We start from the raw sequence: 21,308 nt of genomic DNA on the forward strand, positions 1-21,308 counted from the left end.
AGACCTGAACTATGGCAATGAGATGACATTAGAATATGGCGTTAGACACGAAGAGATGATATGAAAATTGTGTAGAGCCGTGTGTTTTTTTCTGACAATGATCAACGTAAGGTAACTGCAAAAGGACGAAAATCTGTGTCCAGTTAGAGTGAAAAGAGGATGGCATATGTTGAAAACTGGATGTTTATAAAACGAATGAAAGAGAAAAAAAGATAGAAAGATAGACATGTGAACAGATAGCCAGACAGATAGCTGGACAGACAGACAGGCACCCCTAGCCTAGTCCCAGTGTTCATGAAACTGTTGGCGTAGTTTATGTAACGAGTATTGAAGCTCGGTTTGTGTGTTATATAATTTAGGCTTCCTCTCACCTTGACCTACCACCCTTCCTTCCCATCCCTGCCTGCCCTCTGCCTACCACGTTACTTGCTTGTTTACCATTGTGCCCATCTACACTCCTGTCTGGCTTCCTTTCTAGTTGTCTGCTGTCTTACGTCTTTCTTCTTTCCTAACCTTTTTTTCTTCTCTTTCTGCCTGTCTGCGTACTTCCACCTGACTTTCCTCTGCCTACCTCGGTCCTTGTCTGTCTACATCCCTGCCTGCCTGTTTCCCTGCCCACCTCCCTGTCTTCCTGCCTCCCTACAAGTATGTCTGCCTACCTGCCTGCCTACTTAACGATGTACCTGCCTGACTGCCTGTCTTCGCACAACCTTGATCTGCTGTAGTCTCCTGTCTGCTTCCCTTTTGTCTGATTGCTTTCTGATACTTGTTTGTCCGTCTGTCTGTCTGTCTCTATCTTTATATATATATATATATATATATATATATATATATATATATATTGTTACATAGCCTATGATTTCATCATCCTTTGTGTAATTTTAATGCACAGTATGCTGCATGTTTGATCACGAGCGTGTTCTGCCTCAGTCCCCCCCTTCTACCGTTATAGTAGAGTAAGTCGTCCTTTCTGTTGTTCAGAGCGGGATTGTCAACTCTTTGTCCCCATGGCTTCATTTGCGCATCCTTCTTACAAGTTGTATCAAGCTCTGCTGGCCCCTATATAATGAGCTCAGTCTCTGCATTATTGCCACTTAGATCTACTCCTCATTTTGTTCACATCTCTGTCCTCCCCTGTACAGTTATTATTGTGAGTGCTCAGGAAGTCTCCAACCATCTAGCAGCTGTGTAATTTGAGTATAAGTGTTGTTGCATTTTTTCTTGTACTGTGTAGCATAAGGTTAATTCTTAGGCCTAGTAAGGTTTTTGTGATTTGTGTAGGGTTCTCATTGTCAGCCATCATTAATAATACTTTGTATCTGTAATAATTTATCTTGCATTAACTGAGCATTACCCAGTGTATTTTCATTTTATCAGGGCTGACTTAGATATATTTACTCTTGCTACTTTCGTGTTAATAGAGGCTATTGCAGTTAACCATATATTTAACCTGTTTTTTGCCATTACATTATCCTTATGAGTCCTGAATGTTTTGTTGTTAGTTTGTGCATTAAACTTTAGCTTGTAATTTTACCTAACTCTTTTGTTTTGAACCTGGAACTTTACGGGACAGTAGTGATTATTAGTATTCTCACTTAAAGTGTACATTATCTTTGTCTGTTCCGTAACATAAATTTGGCGACCTCGCCAGGATATTCAGGATATTATCATAAGGATATTGCTCGATATTTTGTGACTGTGATTTATTCATGATGTCTACTATTACTACACTTGATGAAGCCAAAGATTTTTTGTCAAATGTGCAAACAGTGTGTGATGTAGAAAACAGAACAAAGAATGAACTTAAGCTTGTTGCTCAACAATTGGGAATTGCTGTTCACTCTCATCATTCTAAAGATCAAATTGTTGACATGATTAATGAAAGATTGTTTAATGTAACTCCTCCAAATGAGCAAACGCAGATTGAAATAGCTAATTTACAGCTAGCCCTGCAGGAGGCTCGTGTGAAGGAAGCTGAATTTAAAGCACGTGCTAAGGAGGCTGAGTCTCAGGCTAAGGAGGCTTGTGTTAAGGAGGCTGAATTTCCAGCAAATGCTAAGGAGGCTGAATCTCAGGCTCGGATTCAGGAGGCACAGATACAGGCTCAGGCACAAATTGAACTAGCTAGGATTCAGGGAGACCATGAGTATCGCATGAAACAAGGTGGAACTGGATCATCTAGCTCTGATGATTTTGATGTGGCTAAAAATGTTAAACTTGTCCCTCCTTTTAATGAATCTGATTTAACCAAGTATTTTCAGTTGTTTGAGAGGGTAGCTACAGGTTTTAGTTGGCCCAAAAAGTATTGGCCAGTACTCCTTCAAACTGTTCTCACCGGTAAAGCTCAAATAGCTTATGCATCTTTGCCTCAGGATCAATCTGATAATTATGATGTAGTTAAGAGCTTGATTCTTAAGGCCTATGAGCTTGTTCCTGAAGCCTATAGAGTAAAATTTAGGACAACTTATAAGCAAGATAAGCAATCCCATGTTGAGTATGCAAAAATCAAAGAAGATCTGTTAGAGCAGTGGTTAAATTCTAAGAATGTAAATTCTGATTTTGGTAAATTTAAGCAGATGATTTTGCTGGAGGACTTCAAGAGGTGTATTAGTAAAGATGTAAGCCTATATCTTGATGAGAAAAGAATAGATAATTTGTCTGATGCTGCAGTTTTAGCTGATGAATATGTTTCACTCACAAGAGATATTCTAAAGAAAAAGGGAAAGCTGAGAGTAAGTACGTTGCCTCTACTCAGAGTACAGGTAACAGGAAAGAGAATAAAGATGATGTTTCTCAGGAAGTAAATACCAGCTCCACCTCTAGATTTCAGAAAAGTAAATGTACTTATTGTAGTAAGCTTGGTCATACTACGGAGAAATGTTTCAGGAGACAGCGTGATGTGAACAAAAAGGAGTCTTTAAATATTCAGTCAATTGGTCTGGTGTCCACTCTTGAGAGTTCCCAGAATTCTTTAACTGAGTTGACTGAACCTGCTTTGAGGGGTAACTTAAATTCTCATGATGGAGCTCCTCTTTTGAGCAGTAACGTGGGTGACACTCTTAAAAGTTCATGTGCTAATTTCCTGTCTGAAGGTTTTGTCAGTCCTCTGGACAGTAATGACAGGAAATCAGTTAAAATATATCGTGATACAGGTGCTTGCCAATCCCTTATGCTGACCAGTGTTCTAGGCTCTAATGTTAATTCCTTTGATGAAACTGTAATCTTACAAGGTGTAGGGAATAATTACTTCTCTGTCCCTCTGTGCAGAGTGAATTTAGAGTCTGGTTTTGTTAATGGTTCCGTTATGGTTGGGTTGGTTGAGACACTCCCAATGTCAGGTGTAACTTTCTTACTTGGAAATGATATTGGTGGAAGTCAAGTGTGTCCAGCTCCTCAGCTGTCTAGTGAGCCAGTGGCTGCGGCCCAGGATTGTGATGTCCCTGATGTGTTCCCTGCGTGTGCTGTCACTAGGGCTAAGTCTAAAGTTACTGGTGATTTAGAGGATAATGATGATGATGATGTTATCCTAGCTGACACTTTTCTTGCTAATTTGGACCACTCACCAGATGAGGCAGTACCCCGTAGTGTTGATAATTTGTCTCGTCAAGAGTTGGTTGAGTTGCAGGCTGCTGACCCTGAGTTGAAAGGTCTAGCTAACTCTGCTTACAGTGAAGAAGAGTCAGCCGGTGCTTCTACTTGATATTATGTAAAGTCAGGAGTACTTATGAGGAAGTGGAGACCCCCAACAGCATCAGCCGACTGTGAATGGGAGGTTGTACATCAAGTTGCCATCCCTCGTGTTTGTAGGCAGGATATCATTAGAGTGGCTCATGATTCCAGTTTGGCAGGACACCTTGGAGTGAGGAAGACTGTGGCAGGCATTTTGAAACACTTCTACTGGCCAGGTATCTTCAGGGATGTTTCTTGGTATTGTAAGTCTTGTCACACCTGTCAAGTTGTGGGGAAGTGTAATCAGACCGAAAAGGTTGCACCTCTAGTTCCCATTCCTCCTTTTGAGGCGCCATTTACCCATGTGTTGGTGGATATTGTGGGCCCTCTTCCTAAGACTTCTTCAGGATTTTCTTATGTGTTGACCCTGATTGATATGGCTACTCTTTAGCCTGAAGCCATTCCACTTAGAAATATCTCAGCAAAGAACGTGGTTAAGGAAATGCTAGGGTTCTTCACAAAGTTTGGTCTGCCCAAGGAGGTACAGTCAGACCGGGGAAGTAATTTCATGTCAAATGTTTTCAAGCAATCTCTGAAAGAGTTGGGCATCACCCAGATCACGTCTTCAGCTTACCATCCCCAGACCCAAGGAGCGTTGGAGAGATATCATCAAACACTCAAATCGATGCTCAAGAAATACTGTTTGGAACATCAGAAAGACTGGGATAAAGGTCTTCCATTCGTTGTGTTTGCCGCAAGAGAATCTCCAAATGAATCACTGGGCTTCTCACCTTTTGAACTACTGTTTGGCCATGAAGTAAGAGGACCCCTTAAGCTACTCAAGGAATGCTGGCTGTCGGAGGAAGATGACTTCAACCTGCTGGAGTATGTGATGAAGTTCAAAGAACGGCTGTCCACTGCTTTACAGCTGGCGAGAGAGAATTTAGAAGCTGCTCAGGAGAAGATGAAGACTTGGTATAATAAGAAGTCCAGGTTACGCCACTTTCAGCCAGGAGATCAGGTTTTGATTCTGCTACCAGTTCATGGGCAACCTCTTCAAGCCAAGTTTAGTGGTCCTTATTTTGTGGAGAAGAAACTCAGTGATGTCAACTATGTCATCGCCACACCAGATCGTAGAAAGAGCAAGCAACTTTGTCACATCAACATGCTAAAGTTATATCACAGGCGGGACGAAAATAATCCAGTCTGCACTGTAGCTGTTCCACCCGAGTCTGCAAGTGAAGCTCTCCCATGCAGTATGAGCCTGAGTGATAGTTTGGGGAAGAATCCTGATATCATGAATGATCTCCAGACTAAGCTTTCTCATCTACCTCCAGAGGAAAGGCAGGAGTTTTCGGCATTACTGCAGGAGTACCCGCAAGTGTTCCGTGCCACTCCAGGAAGAACCACTGTGTTGATGCATGATGTCGATGTTGGAGACGCAAAGCCAATTAAACTGCCTCCTTACCGTGTGAACCCAGTGAAAGTTCCTCTCATCCAGAAGGAGCTTGGCTACCTGTTGGCCCACAAGATGATTGAGCCCTGTCAGAGCGACTGGAGTTCTCCTGTCACTCTAGTCCCTAAGCCAGGTGGGTCACAGCGGCTTTGCATTGACTACAGACGTGTTAATCAGATAACCAAAACAGACACTTACCCTCTCCCTCGTGTGGAAGATTGCATAGACAAGATCGGAAAAGCTAGGTACATAAGTAAGTTTGATTTGTTAAAGGGATACTGGCAAGTACCTATGACTGAACGTGCTAGGGAGATCTCATGTTTTGTAACACTAGGAAAGACTTTTGCATGTTCTGTGATGCCATATGGTATGAAGAATGCACCAGCCACATTTCAGGAGCTCATGAATGTTGTAACAGGGTTTGGCAGGGTGTGTTGTTTATATTGATGATGTATTAATCTTCAGTGACAACTGGAGAGATCACCTATGCCATGTCAGTAAATTTCTTGAGCGTTTGGTTCAGGCTGGTCTTGTAGCTGGTTTGTCAAAGAGTGAGTTTGGTCAAGCTGAAGTTCAGTACCTTGGGTATGTAATTGGTGATGGACATGTTGCACCACCAGGAGCTAAGGTTCAGGTTATAAGTGATCTTCCCAGACCTAAAAGTAGGAAAGAGCTACAAAGATTTTTGGGAATGGTAGGTTATTACAGGAGATTTGTTCTTAACTTTTCAATTCTTGTATCACCACTTACAGACCTACTGAAAAAGGGAGTTGGATTTGTCTGGACCGATAACTGTGAATCCTCTTTCAACAAAGTTAGAGCTGTCCTATTGAGTCAGCCAGTGCTCGCCACTCCAAGTTTTGCTGGGCCTTTTAGGATGGCTGTTGATGCAAGTGAAACAGGAGCAGTGGCTGTTTTGCTGCAAGAGGATGATCAGGGTATTGAACACCCTGTATCTTATTACAGTAAGAAGTTCACTTCACCTCAAAAGAACTACTCAGCTATTGAGAAAGAGCTTTTGGCCTTGATTTTGGGTTTACAGCATTTTTCATTTTATTTGTGTTCTGGTTTTGACCCCATAGTCATTTATACCGATCATAACCCACTGAAATTCCTTAGTAAGTTTAAAGATAAAAATCAGAGATTGACAAGATGGAGTCTACTTCTTCAGGAGTATTCATTAGACATACAACATGTTAAGGGGAAAGAAAATGTTATTGCAGATTGCTTATCTAGCCTTTAGACAGATTGTTTTAGAGTAATAAGAAATTTCCTTTGTAAATTTCTTTTTCTTTGTGGGGAGGTGTTACATAGCCTATGATTTCATCATCCTTTGTGTAATTTTAACGCACAGTATGCTGCATGTTTGATCACGAGCGTGTTCTGCCTCAGTCCCCCCCTTCTACCGTTATAGTAGAGTAAGTCGTCCTTTCTGTTGTTCAGAGCGGGATTGTCAACTCTTTGTCCCCATGGCTTCATTTGCGCGTCCTTCTTACAAGTTGTATCAAGCTCTGCTGGCCCCTATATAATGAGCTCAGTCTCTGCATTATTGCCACTTAGATCTACTCCTCATTTTGTTCACATCTCTGTCCTCCCCTGTACAGTTATTATTGTGAGTGCTCAGGAAGTCTCCAACCATCTAGCAGCTGTGTAATTTGAGTATAAGTGTTGTTGCATTTTTCTTGTACTGTGTAGCATAAGGTTAATTATTAGGCCTAAGTAAGGTTTTCGTGATTTGTGTAGGGTTCTCATTGTTAGCCATCATTAATAATACTTTGTATCTGTAATAATTTATCTTGCATTAACTGAGCATTACCCAGTGTATTTTCATTTTATCAGGGCTGACTTAGACATATTTACTCTTGCTAATTTCGTGTTAATAGAGGCTATTGCAGTTAACCATATATTTAACATGTTTTTTGCCATTACATTATCCTTATGAGTCCTGAATGTTTTGCTGTTAGTTTGTGCATTAAACTTTAACTTGTAATTTTACCTAACTCTTTTGTTTTGAACCTGGAACTTTACGGGACAGTAGTGATTATTAGTATTCTCACTTAAAGTGTACATTATCTTTCTCTGTTCGGTAAATATATATATATATATATATATATATATATATATATATATATATATATATATATATATATATATATATATATATATATATAATGTAACTTTTTTCCATATTTCAGTCTATAAATCTAACCATCCGTCCATCCATCCAACCATTCATTCATCCATTTATCCACTTATCTATCCATAACTTCATCAGTCTATTAACTTACCTGTCTATTTATCTATCTGTCTATCTATATTCAGCTGCGTATCTAGTGGAGTGTTATTTAGGGGTCACTGTTTATTTTAGTGCCGTGTATGTCATCAGTAATTTCTTAAGTATAATGCACAGTACCGGATGTCATCAGTAATTTATCAGATATATCCACAGTACCGAATATGTCATCAGTAATTTCTTAGGTACATTCATAGTACGGATATGTCATCAGTAATTTCGTAGGTATATTGCTCATTATGAGGTATATCATCAAAAATGTCTTAGGTATATTGCACAGTACTGGGTATGTCATCAGTAACTTCTTAGGTATATCTCCCAGTACGGGGTATGTCATCTACTAGGAAGTCAATCAAGTCCAATACAAACACAGGGGTATCGTGTTGCTTGAAAATTGAAACTTACCTGTAAACACGAAATGGAATGCGAGGCATGTACTGTACAGGTGCGGTCGGGAATGTCTCCATTTTTTGCTCGAAGATTTACGAAACTCTTGCACAGTATTCTGAAAAGTCTGCTGGGTTTCGAAGGTAGCATCAGGAAATTTCATGTCACTGTTTACTTTTTTGCTATTTGTCGTAAGGCATTTGGAGTGAAAAATCAACATCAGGAAATCTCTTCAGAAATATAATTGAATGGCTGGCTCTATATGTGGTGTTGAACAAAAACCCCATCTTTAATATTTTTGCATTTATTTGGGTGACAGTGTGAAGATATACGTGTTCCCTCTGACCTCACACATACATACACGCAGCAGAACATCTGCACGGAGCAAAAATAGCATCATTAACTGACCACTTGAGAATTTGGGGCACGAAGGAAGTTGAAAATATCAACACTGAGAATGCTTATAGTGTTTGCGTAAGACAAATATCGTGTGAAAATATCTTTGACGTAATATGAAGTATTTACTGAACAATGTTATCCTCCAGTATAGCCTTAAATAAGGACAGTGATAAGCAATTTTAAAACTGTGAAAGATGGACGGTCTTCCATATTGTACTATCTGTCTATCTATTGCCAGACGCCATAATCCCTTAAGGGGTGGCCATTTGACTTTGAGTTATTTGGTTTACGGGGAGGGGCACTAACCCTCCACCAACCCACTTGCTGACACGTAGGGAGCACGTATGATTTGGTTATATGGTTACCATCCAGCGTTGTAAATGGTTTCTTGGCCTACAGGAAACCATTTGGCTTGTCACTCAGTGTAAAGCCACCTGTAAAGGAAAGAAAAGCAATAAGTGACAAGAGAGATGGGAAAAATAGGAAGAGAGGACGACAGGCACAGAAAAAAAATGATACGGCTAACTCGAAAGATAATATTGTTCACCAAGTACTTGATATTATGTCAAAGCTGTCTTCATACGGTATTTATCTATTTAAAACGCAACTTATATTAATACCATTAAAATTATTAATATAGATATTTTGAGTTTCCTTAAAACCCAAAACTCACAAGCGGTCAAATAGTCACGTAGGCACCTGACGCACAATTAGTCAGGAATGCGCCTAATTGCACACCTAACACAAATATACTTCCATGTTTGTCTGAAGAAAATTTACAGCAGATGAAACACATTGGAAACTCCGTCTCAGTAGGCTATGTGTGTCTCAGATCTTTCTTTTCCTCTGTGTGTTCGTGAAAGCTAAGGAAATTACTTGTTTCTCTGACTTACGAATGAGTGGACGATTTACATGATATTACCCGATAAACTGTTAACCCCTTCGGTACGGTGACGTCTCTCCTGCTTTTTGTTTTGTTTTGTTTTGTTTTCTTCCCTTTTTTAGCACAACCATGAGCAAAAGTTATCCGTCACTTCTCAGCCGCCTGCGGCAATGAAAGATGATATGTGAACTGTTTTTATGTCGCGGTAATATGAAGCACACGACCAAAAACCATGAGATCGAAGAACGCTGTCGTCTGGGAAGGAATGAGAAATATGGAGGCAGGACACAATGCTAGGAGGTGACTGTCAACGAATTTTTGCTCAGCTCTGTATCTTCATTCAATGTGTTCAGCTTAGGAGGGTATTATTATTATTATTATTATTAATTGGAGAAGTTGGATAAAACCTTATTCCAGTCTTAACATTTTCTCCCACAGGTTTATTATATATTAGTCTGGAGGTAAAAAAAAGAATTGAATACTGATTAATGCACGTCATCGGAGTGAAGGGCTTAAGGTTATGGTGAACGGGTGGCAATTGTAATCGGCCAGTTATTTAACCCCTTCAGACTAAGGACTCGGTTTACTGATTTTTTTTCCCGTTCACCACACTACTTTCACATCATCGTTTCATATCATATCCTTGGTTTAAACGAATTTCTACAACAATGCAGTCAGCAGTTTTTAAATAACTGCCTTCATATAAACTATCCCTCACTTCTCATGTCTGGTGGGTGGGGGCAGCCATCTTGCTTTGCCATCCATACCATGAGCTCACAAAAATAGATATCACAGTCCTTTCCTCTCCGTCGTTCGTCCCTCACAGTGCCGCGTTTCCTTCCTCCCTGCCACCCTCAGAGCTCACTGTGTTGGTATTTGTGTTGGTATTTCTTCCTCTTCCTCTACGTCGTTCGTCCCTCATAATGCCGCGTTTCCTTCCTCCCTGCCACCACTCAGAGCTCACCGTGTTGGTATTTTAATGGCTTTGGCGGCAAGTCCTTGGAGTGGGTTTGGCCGCTCTTGATAGGCTGCCCCGGTGAGGCATCAGTGGAGAAGATCACGTTGTCAGGGTTGAGGAGTTTGTTCTGTTTGGTCGGCAGTGACTCCCAGAACTCCCTCACCTGTATGCGAAGAAGTACAGCAGTATTAGATTGATGCGGGAGCTTCAGGGCACTAATATGGGACTTGGCTATAACGGCTAATGTCTACGAGCTTGAATCGGGAGCTGAAATCTACCGGTGTAAAGTATCCTATTTTAAGAAGTAAAGAAAAAGGGGAAAAAATAAAGAAAAAAATGTTAGTGAGTGGCCTAGAGGTCCTTCCTAACCTAAAATTTAATAGTCAGAAGGTTGAACTACAGGTGGTATAGGAGCAGGGGCGTATTTAGAGATATGGGGGCCCAGGGGGCTAGGTTTTTTGCGGGGTCCCCCCTCCTGGAGAAGGGCCCCGCAAAGAACTTAGCCTCCCTCATTTTCAAAACTTATCTAATATCTCAGCCGGGATTCTCGGGATGATAAATATAAATATTTTTAAATATTAAGAAAAAAAGCTTATAAATTTAAGGCTTTGGGGGACCCCCCCTCAACTGGGGGCCAGGGGGGCAGTTTCAAACAGCCTCCCCCACCCTCAGGTACGCCACTGTATAGAAGGCTTCGTAACACCTCTTTCATAGCGATTTATTTTCCATATTACACCTGACCTTTCTCTTCTTTAGGTTATATCGTTTTATTATCGACCTAGTATTCAGTATTGACATACAAGAGGATAACAAGGCATAATCTGCTGAATAAGTCGGCAAGGAAGAGGTGTTAGGGAGCTGCCTAAACCCCTCAGAATACGGGTCAAGATTGAGGCATAAGGGCATTATTATAAATGACTTTGGAGACTTCGTAACACCTCTTCCTTAGCGAGTTACGTTAGCACAAAACCTCAGCATTCCCTTGTATCCTTTTTCTACCATTTTAGCATCGACATAAATTTGCATCATGACTAAAGGTAGCCACACTCACAGGCGATTGGCTTGATGGCTATTGTCTGTGGACTAGCAGAAGTTCCTGGTGTCATGGTCAAATCCCACACAGGCAGATGATTGTTGTTAATGCTTGGAGTGAGGACAGGCATCAAGCCCCAGTCGTCTGTGTGTGTGTGTGGACGCATGAGAGCAGGGGAGAGTTCTCAGTTCCCCTAAGCAGAAGTGGCGATGGACTGTCCCTACATGCAGACAATTGGCGTGGACTGTCCCTACACGCAGGTGATTGGCGTGGACTGTCCCTACACGCAGATGATTGGCGTGGACTGTTCCTACACGCATATGATTGGCGTGGACTGTCCCTACACGCAGACAATTGGCGCGGACTGTCCCTACACACCGACGGCTGGTGCCAATGATGCCAGTCTTTCTTCTGCCCTCACGTGAAATTATAACCAGACTTAATTCCATGAGGTGGAATCATTCTGCCTGACGACTGACTCGAGGGCCCCACATAGGGTGAGGATTGGCCTGTTGACGCCAATCGTCATAAAATCGTCAAGCCAATCGCCTGCGTGCATGGCTGACAGAGGATTTCGGTGTGTTGAGGTGCAGAATAAATCGCTTAGAGGGGAATGTCACGAAATCTCGGTACCATTCCAGAACATCAACACTACCAACCTCACTATAGAAGTTGAATGATCAGAGGTGTGTGCAGGCTTCCAATATCCGATGACCGTTTATTGAAAAAATCGTAATTATTTATATAATTATGATCGGTCTGACCCCCCTCATTACAGAAGGAAGGTAGTTACCATATGGAAAGGTCAGAAAACGATAACAAGGGTCGTAAAACGATAAGAAGGGTCAGACAGCGATAAGAAAGAGGTATAACAAGTTCCATTATCATCATCATCATCATCATCATCACATTCAAGAACCAACGCCAAAATTTCGCTGCTTGTCCACACTTCGACGTTCTTAAGGTGAATAATAGGGATCTAAGGAGCTTGGCTGACCTTATGTCGTGTGTCCGGCTCCATTACGGGGTCAAGTTTGAGGTTGAGGTATCTGAGGTTGTCTGGGGTCACCGCCTCCCACACGAAGCCCAAGGACGAGTCGGGGGTTGGGTTCCTGGTGGGGAGGGTGAAAGTGAGCGAGAGAGAGAGAGAGAGAGAGAGAGAGAGAGAGAGAGAGAGAGAGAGAGAGAGAGAGAGAGAGAGAGAGTGGGAGACAGACAGACAGACAGACAGAGAAATGACATGAAGTCGGATTCGATAAACCCAGTTAGCATAGTGTTGGGAAGTTCCTGAGGTTGTTAATATGGCCGTGCTGGACTGCATTAGGAACAGAGTTGCTTTGGCCATATGGAGAAGAGGGAGAATATGAGACTGACTAGGAGAGTGTATGTGCGTGAGGTGAGGAGATAGAGGGAGAGTGGGAGACTGAGGTTGAGACGGAAGGATGGGATGAAGAGGTACTGTATATGAGAGAGGGAAATGTGAAATGGAGAAAGGGCAGCCAGATGGCAGAGGACAGAGTGACATGGAGACGACTCGTTTGTGGTCATCTCTTACGAGATTAAGGCATCGAGTGGCTGATAGATAGATAGACAGATAGATAGACAGACTGATAGACAACTTCATTGAGGCACATTTATATGTGATACATTATGTGATATAAAGCTCATGAAGTTAATAAAACTACACTAGCTGATACAAAGATATTATATCAATCACAGGTAAATGAAGACATTGTAAGTGACAATACGACATATTAGCTTTATGAATTTAAATGTAAAATTAATATCGCTTCCTTCAACCACTGTTACAAGTCCCTCCTATTTACCTAGCAGATTTTCATGATTAAATAACAGGTTACAAAAGATAAGTATATAATTATTATTGTACCATATACATAAAGCTGTTCTTTATTACAACTGAAAGCTCTTAATAAATGTACAATAATATTACTTTGTGATTTATGCTGTAAAATTTGTACTGGACTGATTCAGCTGAAAGGACAATTGCAAATTGTATATAATCTCTCCTGTGTGAAGAGTCCTTATCCAAATAAAATCGTCTGGAGATAGCTGGAATAAAATAAAATATGCACAACAAAACTATGCAGCCCCCTCCTCCATAGGGAGTGGCCCTCGGGGGTTCCACCCTACTTAAAACGTGGAGCGGCTAGAGGCCTACCACTGTGCAAACTTTAGTGTCCATGGGTAAAGCAGCACACCCCCAATTAGGCGTGAAGTCTTTCTTTCGGAATGATACAGTAACTCAGTGAGTGAAAGAGAGAGGGTGAATGAAAGAATTACATGGTTTAATTACAGAGGCTGAATCTGGCCGCATCTGTGGATACGGCACAAAATAGTCATTTTTAAATACTTATGAAGACTGTTTCTAACCCCCGTTAAACAGATATATTCTGAGCAGAAGCAAGTACCGGCAGTACTGATATGTCGTTGGCCAGCATATAAATAAATAAATAAATATATATATATATATATATATCTTGCTTTGCCCGGTCTCATTCATTATGATCATTCGTAGCGCACTCTCAGCTCACTAAAATCGTCTGGTTACCTGGATAAAATACACGAGTTGTTCCGACCAAATGAAGGTTAAGCATAACAGTACCGTATTAACACTGTGGTTAATGAATGCGGCTGGAGTTGGTGGGAAAAATTAAAAGAGTTATCCCGACCATGAGTGGGCTAAGGGTGATATCAAGACTCAGGCAAGTATGACGCACTCCCAGCCGAGTATAATCTCTTACTGTTATCTTGACTAGATGGAGAGATGTCCCCAACATATGAGGGTCAGAGTACAAGAGGTGGCCGAGGCGAAGCTTACCCGGTGGCGGCAAAGTTGACCCACAAGTCCAGCATCTTCTCCCTCATAGGCAGGTCCTCCTCCTGCGTCATTGGCCCCCACATTGGCCCCTCAAACAGGAAGAACAAGTCGTCCACGTGTGACACCCCTGCAGAGATCATTTACAGGGTTGTCCGTAAATAGCGCTGCACTGAAAAAACACGTGGCAGTATCTTATGTATTGCGGGGACGGCTCTGTCAGCGTTATTTATATCTTCCTTGTATCATTTTCTGCTGCCATACTCGCTGGGCTAAGCCAGTTCTGTTTATATAATTTATTTACGTCCAATGACTGCAAAGTTTGAGTACTATTTCCATTAGGTAGCCAAAATACCTGCTCTCCATTCACTAGAAGAATGAGCCGTCCCTGCAGCACACAAGAAGCAAAATTGAGGCTTAAAATACTAACCACCCTGTTATTTATAGGTAGGCAGATGCACTAAAATGGCACTTGTGATACTGTGTACTTGAGTAGGACAGGATGTGTTTGTAAGGCAGCCACTGAGGTCAGCTTATCCCCACCTATATATTGGGCGTACTGTTTACTAGTCTACTGTAGTGAAGAACTGCACCACAGACTCCCTGATAGGAGGTGCGGGGACTCAATCCGACAAAAATAAAAATAAAAAACAAACAGGAAAAAATCGTAACATAGAAAGATAGATACACTGATAGATAGAATGATAAAAAAGAAAACAAAAATAATCGTATCTTCAGTAAATAGATACACTGATAGATTTTTTGACTGCTTGATAGACAGGTAGGTAGACAGACAGCTAGATAGATAGAGAAATAGATACACAGATAAATTTGTCAGCTTCTCACAGTGTTTGCCGACATTGTGGTTGTAGAAGTCTTTGAAGCTTCTCTCGCCCTTGTAAGTCACGTTGTAGAGGTAGGTGCGCCGCCCCTCCGGCTGGGTGTTGCGGGCGTGGAGTCTTGCCACCCACTCCATGCCCAGGTTGAAGTGACGCTCGCTGAACAGCTGAAGGAGGCACAGCTGGGGTTAGGTGGGGCAGGGGCGGCTTAGGAGTTTTTAGGTAACAGAGGGATGAAATTAGGTCAGGTGGAGTTCTCTCTCTCTCTCTCTCTCTCTCTCACTGTCTGTCTATCTATTTACCCATCTATCTATCTTTAATGCAAAAAGACCTAAGGACTCAAAGTTTTCAAAGAGTTGTACCTTTTTCCCGAGAGAAATGAACAAAAGACTTACCATTAATATATTCCCATTTGTAGATCCTAGACAGATTGTATTTAAGGAAGTGGAGGTCATAGACAGGGGGAAATACGGAATGAGGAAGACAGTGCCGGGGTTAGCCAAGTGCATACATAAAGGACAGATTACTGGTTAAAGAGAACTAGACAAATGACAGTGAGAGTGCATTTCCAGCTCTAATGGGAAGTGATCCTGTTTCTCATCTCACACAACTCATCCACCACAGCCTCATCCACCACAGCCTCATCCACCACAGCCTAATCCACCACAGCCTCATCCACCCTTACTCCACCAGCAGATACAATAATATTCCCTTGATGTGATATTATACTCTTTTTACTTTAACCTAGCTCTTTTTTTTTACCTTAACCTAGCTCTTTCTACCTTAACCTACCTCTTTTTACCTTAACCAAACTATTTTTACCTTAACCTAGCTCTTTTTTACCTTAACCTAGCTCTTTTTTACCTTAACCTAGCTCTTTTTTACCTTAACCTACCTCTTTTTACCTTAACCTACCTCTTTTTACCTTGACCTACCTCTTTTTTACCTTAACCTACCTCTTTTTACCTTGACCTACCTCTTTTTATCTTAACCTAGCTCTTTTTACCTTAACCTAGCTCTTTTTTCCTTAACCTACCTCTTTTTACCTTAACCTACCTCTTTTTACCTTAACCTACCTCTTTTTACCTTAACCTAGCCCTGACTTTTGTCCTTTTGCAGCTTATTTCACGCTGGTCAGTGAAGGAAATGGACAATGCTGCGGTTCTACACCTTTTCCGCAGTTCTTCTTCATGACTAGATTATGTTTTAGTGTGAATCCATTGTTACAACTGAACACTGAAGATTATGTGATGGAAATTTTAGCTCAGATCTGAGTAAAAACAGTATAGTCACCTCACACACCTGATCCGCCACCACCTCATCCACCCTTTATATTAGCCATCTAAGGCGCTACTCACTCACCTCACATAGCTGATCCACCATTCCTCATATATCCCTATAATGTTCCACCAACCCACCTCACACAGCTGATCTGCCACCTCCTCATCCACCCTGACTCCACCAACGTAGTGCTGGAACACCTTGGCTGCCAACTGTTGGGGGTTTTCGTCTCTTCCTGTCAGGTCCAGAGACACAGGTCCAAACTGCTCGAAGTTCTCCACCAACACCTTTCTTAAGTATTCGTCCTCGTAGAGAGCTGTTGGAGAGAATTTGTCAGAACTTTAGTCTATTTGGGTATTTTTTATTCCAGAGTGCTGGAGAACGACGCCTGCCCTTGGTGGCACCGATATAACCTGGGGAGATTCACTACCCAGTTATACAAACGTCCTTCACATCCCTCCCTATCCCCCAAAAGGAGGGTGATGGCCTGCTAGAGAAAGTCAGCTTCAACCTGCAGTCCACTGGGTTCACGTTACAGTTGAGCCGGGGCTACAACTACTGCTGCTACTATTCTACGAAGATCTAGGTAAGGGTGAGATTAAAACAGACTGTTGGATGATTTGTATAAGGCAGCGTGGTAGGACTGTCTGAAGAATGGAGGGGGTGAAGGAAGGCACGAAATTCTTCTTTGGAGAGACAAAAGGAACCACCAGGTGCCCTAAGAATTGTTCGGTCCTCCAACCTTGAGAGGGTCGAGTCGATGGTTAGCCTACTCCCATGATATTACATGATTGGAAAAAAAGGAATTCAGAAAAAACTTCATTCACCTGTCTGAGGACTGAACTCATGCATGTGGCAAGGTTTCCACTCTGATTGTGGCATTCAGTTACTAGACCACCAAACAAAAGAATAATACCCATTAGCATCCCTGACAGCAAACTAACTAAAGCAAAGGATCTATCTATACCCAGACGCCTTAACACGCGTAAAAGGTGCCCACAGACAAACTCACCCACGAATTAGTGACTTTGCAATTTCAGGACAAGCTAGAGTAAAAGGAGTATAGTAAGTCTCTTACTCTCTATTCTCCTCACTTGGCCAAACGAATCAAAGCATGCACGGTAGGAAAACAGTGTTACTGTTGGTTACTCTGCTATCATTCTGTTGTTACAACTTAACATTCGTGACGGAGAGATTGCAATTTTGGGCTAAATTAGAGTAAAAATATTATTTCTCTCTCTCTCTCTCTCTCTCTCTCTCTCTCTCTCTCCAATAGCTTCACATGGTCAAAGAAACAAAAACACTCATTGATGATAAACAAATCACCCTTGGCCATCGACTGAACTAGAAGGGGTTAGAGTTCTTTGTTAGGTTAGAGCACATGCACCATACCTTTTTACTCTAACTTGGACTAAAACTGCCATCCCTCCACCTTGAATGCTGAGCTGTAACAATCAGTTAACATTTGAACATGATGCTAGTCAAGAAGAAGCGCAGTGGAAAGGATGGAGAGGTAGAGTACTGTCTTTTTTGCCACTAAGATCTGTGATATACCATAGGCTGCAAAAGGACAAGAATTTGGGCCAAATTAGAGTAAAAGGAGTATAATCATTCACTCACTCTCCATTCGCCCCCCATAGCCAAAGAAATTAATGCACTCACGATAGCCAACTAGTCCTCCCTCATGCTGTGTGATGCCAACGATAAGGTCTGCGTGTTTATGCCATCCCTGAGACATAAGAAGCTCTGGATCGACGGGAATGTAGTCACCATCCACACGAGGCCTCAAAAGAGCGGGGCTGTAATTGAACGTCTGAAAGAAAAGATGGGTTAGCAGAGAAGAGTTGTAGTAAGAATAGAAGGATTATCAGACCAGGGTTAAAGCTGAACGTCTGCAAGAAAAGGAAGGATTAATCACTTCACTCCCTTGACGTGTTATCTTTTTATCTTATTGTATCTATTTTTGTGGCCTCACAATACTCGCCTCTCAGTACTAGCTTCACATCGCTATCATCATATTACTCGCCTCAAAGTACGAGCCTAAACGTACTAGCCTCACACTGGTGATATATTACAAGCACCAAAATACGAGCCCCACAGAATTATCCTCACAACTAGCCTCTCACTACTGGCCTTGCATTGTTGTTACCATAGTCTCACACTACTAGCCTTACTTGCTAGAAATATACGGCCTGACTCACACTATCAGCCTCAAAATACTAGCCTCACACTACCAGTCTCACACAGCGGAACCCCAGACGTACTCACAATATGGTGCCTGAGGGAGAGGGTAAGGTCCTGGGCGTCCACCTTCTGCAGACAGTCCAGCAGCGCCCTACTCGCCTCCCCGCTGCTAATGCCCCGCCTCTCCTCACACCCAAACAGGCGACCCGTGAACTCCGCCACCTCCTTGTACGCCGCTCCTATCCCCCAGGGGTTGAGGAGGGAGCCCGACATCATAATACCCCGAGCAAAGAGATCTGTTGGTAAGAACGTCCTGTTTCTCTCTCTCTCTCTCTCTCTCTATCTATCTATCTATCTAGCTATCTCTTGGGACAGGAGATTAAAGCTAGAATATGATGCTAGTCACACAGAAGTGCTGTGGAAAGGATGTAAAACCAGAGTATTGCATTATTCTGCTGCAGAGCTACGTGAAATAAGCTGCAAGACAACAAAAATCTGGTCCAACTTACGGTCAAAGGACTACAGTTAAAATCTGACGACGTATATAGTTTAACCTCTCTGGTCTCGCCATGTGAGGAGGATGGAAAATGAAACTAACTAGAAGAGTGTATGTGAGGAAGGTGGATCGGGAGAGGAGGAAAGGGAGACCAAGGATGAAATGAAGGGCTGGAGTGGAGAGATATGTGACAGGTTGAATGTGAGTTTGAGGAAGAGCAACAAATGGCAGACAGGGCTACGTGAAGGCGATATGTCGTGGCCACCCCTTACAGGATTAAAGCGTCTGGTGATAAAGTACTCATACTACCTCCAGTATATCAATGGAATGTGTTTCTGACCCCCTAACTATGAGGAATTTTCTACATACCGTAAAACCAAACACTGAATACAATCGCCCAGTGGTAGCAAGAATGAACGCTGGCCTTCCCACAGAGGTGATGAGTTTACCCCACAAGTGAAATAAAATCGCCCGGAGGTATAGCATGTTTGTTTTCGTCTGACCAAAAAAATAAATATATAATTAAATAAATAAATAACCTCTTCCACTTCAATGGACGGCCAGGTGTAGTCAGACTGGAGGGTTGATTTGTGCAGTAACCAAGAAAACTCATTCCTAACTTCATAACTAAAGTTCATCGAATTTCATGTTAAACTAGCCCAATTCTGTCGGATGAAAACAAATCGATAAGAGCAAGAACTGGCCACTGACCTCTGGAGTAGGGTGAGATGTAGTGGTAGTGGACTGATGCCCCGCCAGCACTCGTTCCCATCAGCGTCACTCTCTGTGGGTCTCCACCGAACCTACGGATGTTGTTCTGGATCCAGCGCAGCGCCATCGTCTGGTCCTTCAGTCCAAAGTTGCCGGGGATAACAGAGTCCTCCGTCGACAAAAAGCCTGTAGGGAAAGGAAGATACGCAAGTGGTTAGATTATAAGTGTCCTGTTCAATATAGTTCAGTCCAAAATTGCTGTGGATAACAGGGCCCTCAGTCAACAAGAAGCCTGTAAGGAAAGAAAGGTACGCATGTGGTGAGATTAGTGGTCTCCTGTTCAAAAAGACAAGAGTTCGATCCAAAATTGCCTTGGATAACAGAGTCCTCTGTCGACAAGAAGTCTGTAGGGAGAGAGAGGGTAATTAAGTGACTAAACAAATGGTCTCTTGTTCGAAAAGATGTGCGTTTGAGCAGGGAACAGCTGTGTTACGACGATCAGAATAACTACTTTTAAAAGACCTTAACCAACTAACAGGATTAACATGTCTCCATTACCGTTAGCAATTATCATGGATTGTTTTGTTATTTTTATTTTCATTTTCATTTCTATTTGTTTATGAATTTATTTTATATCTTTATTCTATTTCTTTTATCTATCACTTGCATTCAGCTTATTTGATTGTGAAGGGCCTGATACAGTTAATTATCATGAATGGCTTCATCTTTTACTTTTATTTTCGTTTTATATATCTTTTCATTTCTCTATTATACTTATTTATTTCCCAGGGTGACAAAGACAGCAAATACCTGTACCTGTGAACGGCAAAGATCTCTAACAGACAAAGATTTCTATTTTTGATGGCTGCATCTAACCCCTCTCCCTTCAAACTTGAAAATTCTATCCTACATTGACTAAAATCGTCTTTACCTGTTACCTAGAATCCTAAGGAGATATTAGATATTAACAAAAATGGCAATGACCTCTAACGAACAAAGATTTCTATTTCTAAAGGCTGTATTTAACCCTCCATCTCGAAAATTCTGTCCTACCTTGAATAAAATCGCCTTCATGTGTTACCTAGAATGCCGAGACGGTACTGTAAGGTGACCAAGACCACGTCCCTGTCCATGATGACGGTAGGGGGGTAATATTCAGCGCCTCCCGCGAAGAACCCACCGCCGTGAATGTACACCAGCACGGGTAGGTTGGCATCCAGGTGGCCAGGCTGGAAAATGGAGGTCAGGAAGGAGGAAAGAGGTCAGAGTCATTATAATCATTGTTTATAAGGGTTTTCAGTGTAATTATTATAGCTATCTCTCCTTAACTTGGTTCAGAATTTCGTCCTGTTGCAGCTCATTTCTCAGTGACAGGATAGGACAAAGCTCTGACTCTACATCCATTCCGGAGCACTTTTTCGTGACTGGCACATTGTTCTACTGGTAACCACCTGTTTCAGCTTAGTAATGGTGATGGGGAAATGGTAATTTTAGGAGGTCAAGTTAAAGCAAAGTGGGCGTAGTGAGTATCGATCATCAACCTCAGTCTATGTCAGTCTCAGTCAGCATCATCCACTTTCATCAACAGGTGACATTAATTATTATCAACATCAATCTATACAAAATGCAGTTACTATCAACAGCGATCACCAGTATCAACATCATTCAGTATCACAAGTAATCAGTAACATCAACAAATATCATCAGTTAGTTTAAGCATCAGACAACATCATCTTTAGTCATTATCAGCATCAATCTACATCATCAACAAATTACATGTCAGTTTCAGCATCAATCAGTGCCTACATCAATCTGTCTCATCAAAAACTGGCATCAGTCAGTTTCAACATCAGTCAACATCTGCTTCAATCAGTCAACAACAA

The 21,308-nt window shown here is 41.9% G+C and overlaps 1 protein-coding gene across 1 annotated transcript in view; it reads right to left on the reverse strand.

The window, feature by feature from the left end:
- LOC145397676 (juvenile hormone esterase-like) overlaps positions 1-21,308 on the reverse strand; it is a 55,340-nt gene that overhangs the window by 27,900 nt on the left and 6,132 nt on the right. The window contains exons 3-11 of the mRNA XM_080270714.1: positions 20,507-20,654; positions 19,426-19,611; positions 18,303-18,514; positions 17,697-17,847; positions 16,172-16,350; positions 14,761-14,935; positions 13,918-14,044; positions 12,076-12,190; positions 10,052-10,208 (exon numbers count right to left, since the gene is read on the reverse strand). Coding sequence (XP_080126840.1) covers positions 10,052-10,208; positions 12,076-12,190; positions 13,918-14,044; positions 14,761-14,935; positions 16,172-16,350; positions 17,697-17,847; positions 18,303-18,514; positions 19,426-19,611; positions 20,507-20,654 — 1,450 coding nt within the window. The remainder of the gene's footprint in view (positions 1-10,051; positions 10,209-12,075; positions 12,191-13,917; positions 14,045-14,760; positions 14,936-16,171; positions 16,351-17,696; positions 17,848-18,302; positions 18,515-19,425; positions 19,612-20,506; positions 20,655-21,308) is intronic.

Source organism: Coenobita brevimanus, chromosome 42 (genome assembly GCF_032717465.1).
Source record: "Coenobita brevimanus isolate Jiangsu-jjx chromosome 42, ASM3271746v2, whole genome shotgun sequence".
Taxonomy (NCBI): domain Eukaryota; kingdom Metazoa; phylum Arthropoda; class Malacostraca; order Decapoda; family Coenobitidae; genus Coenobita; species Coenobita brevimanus.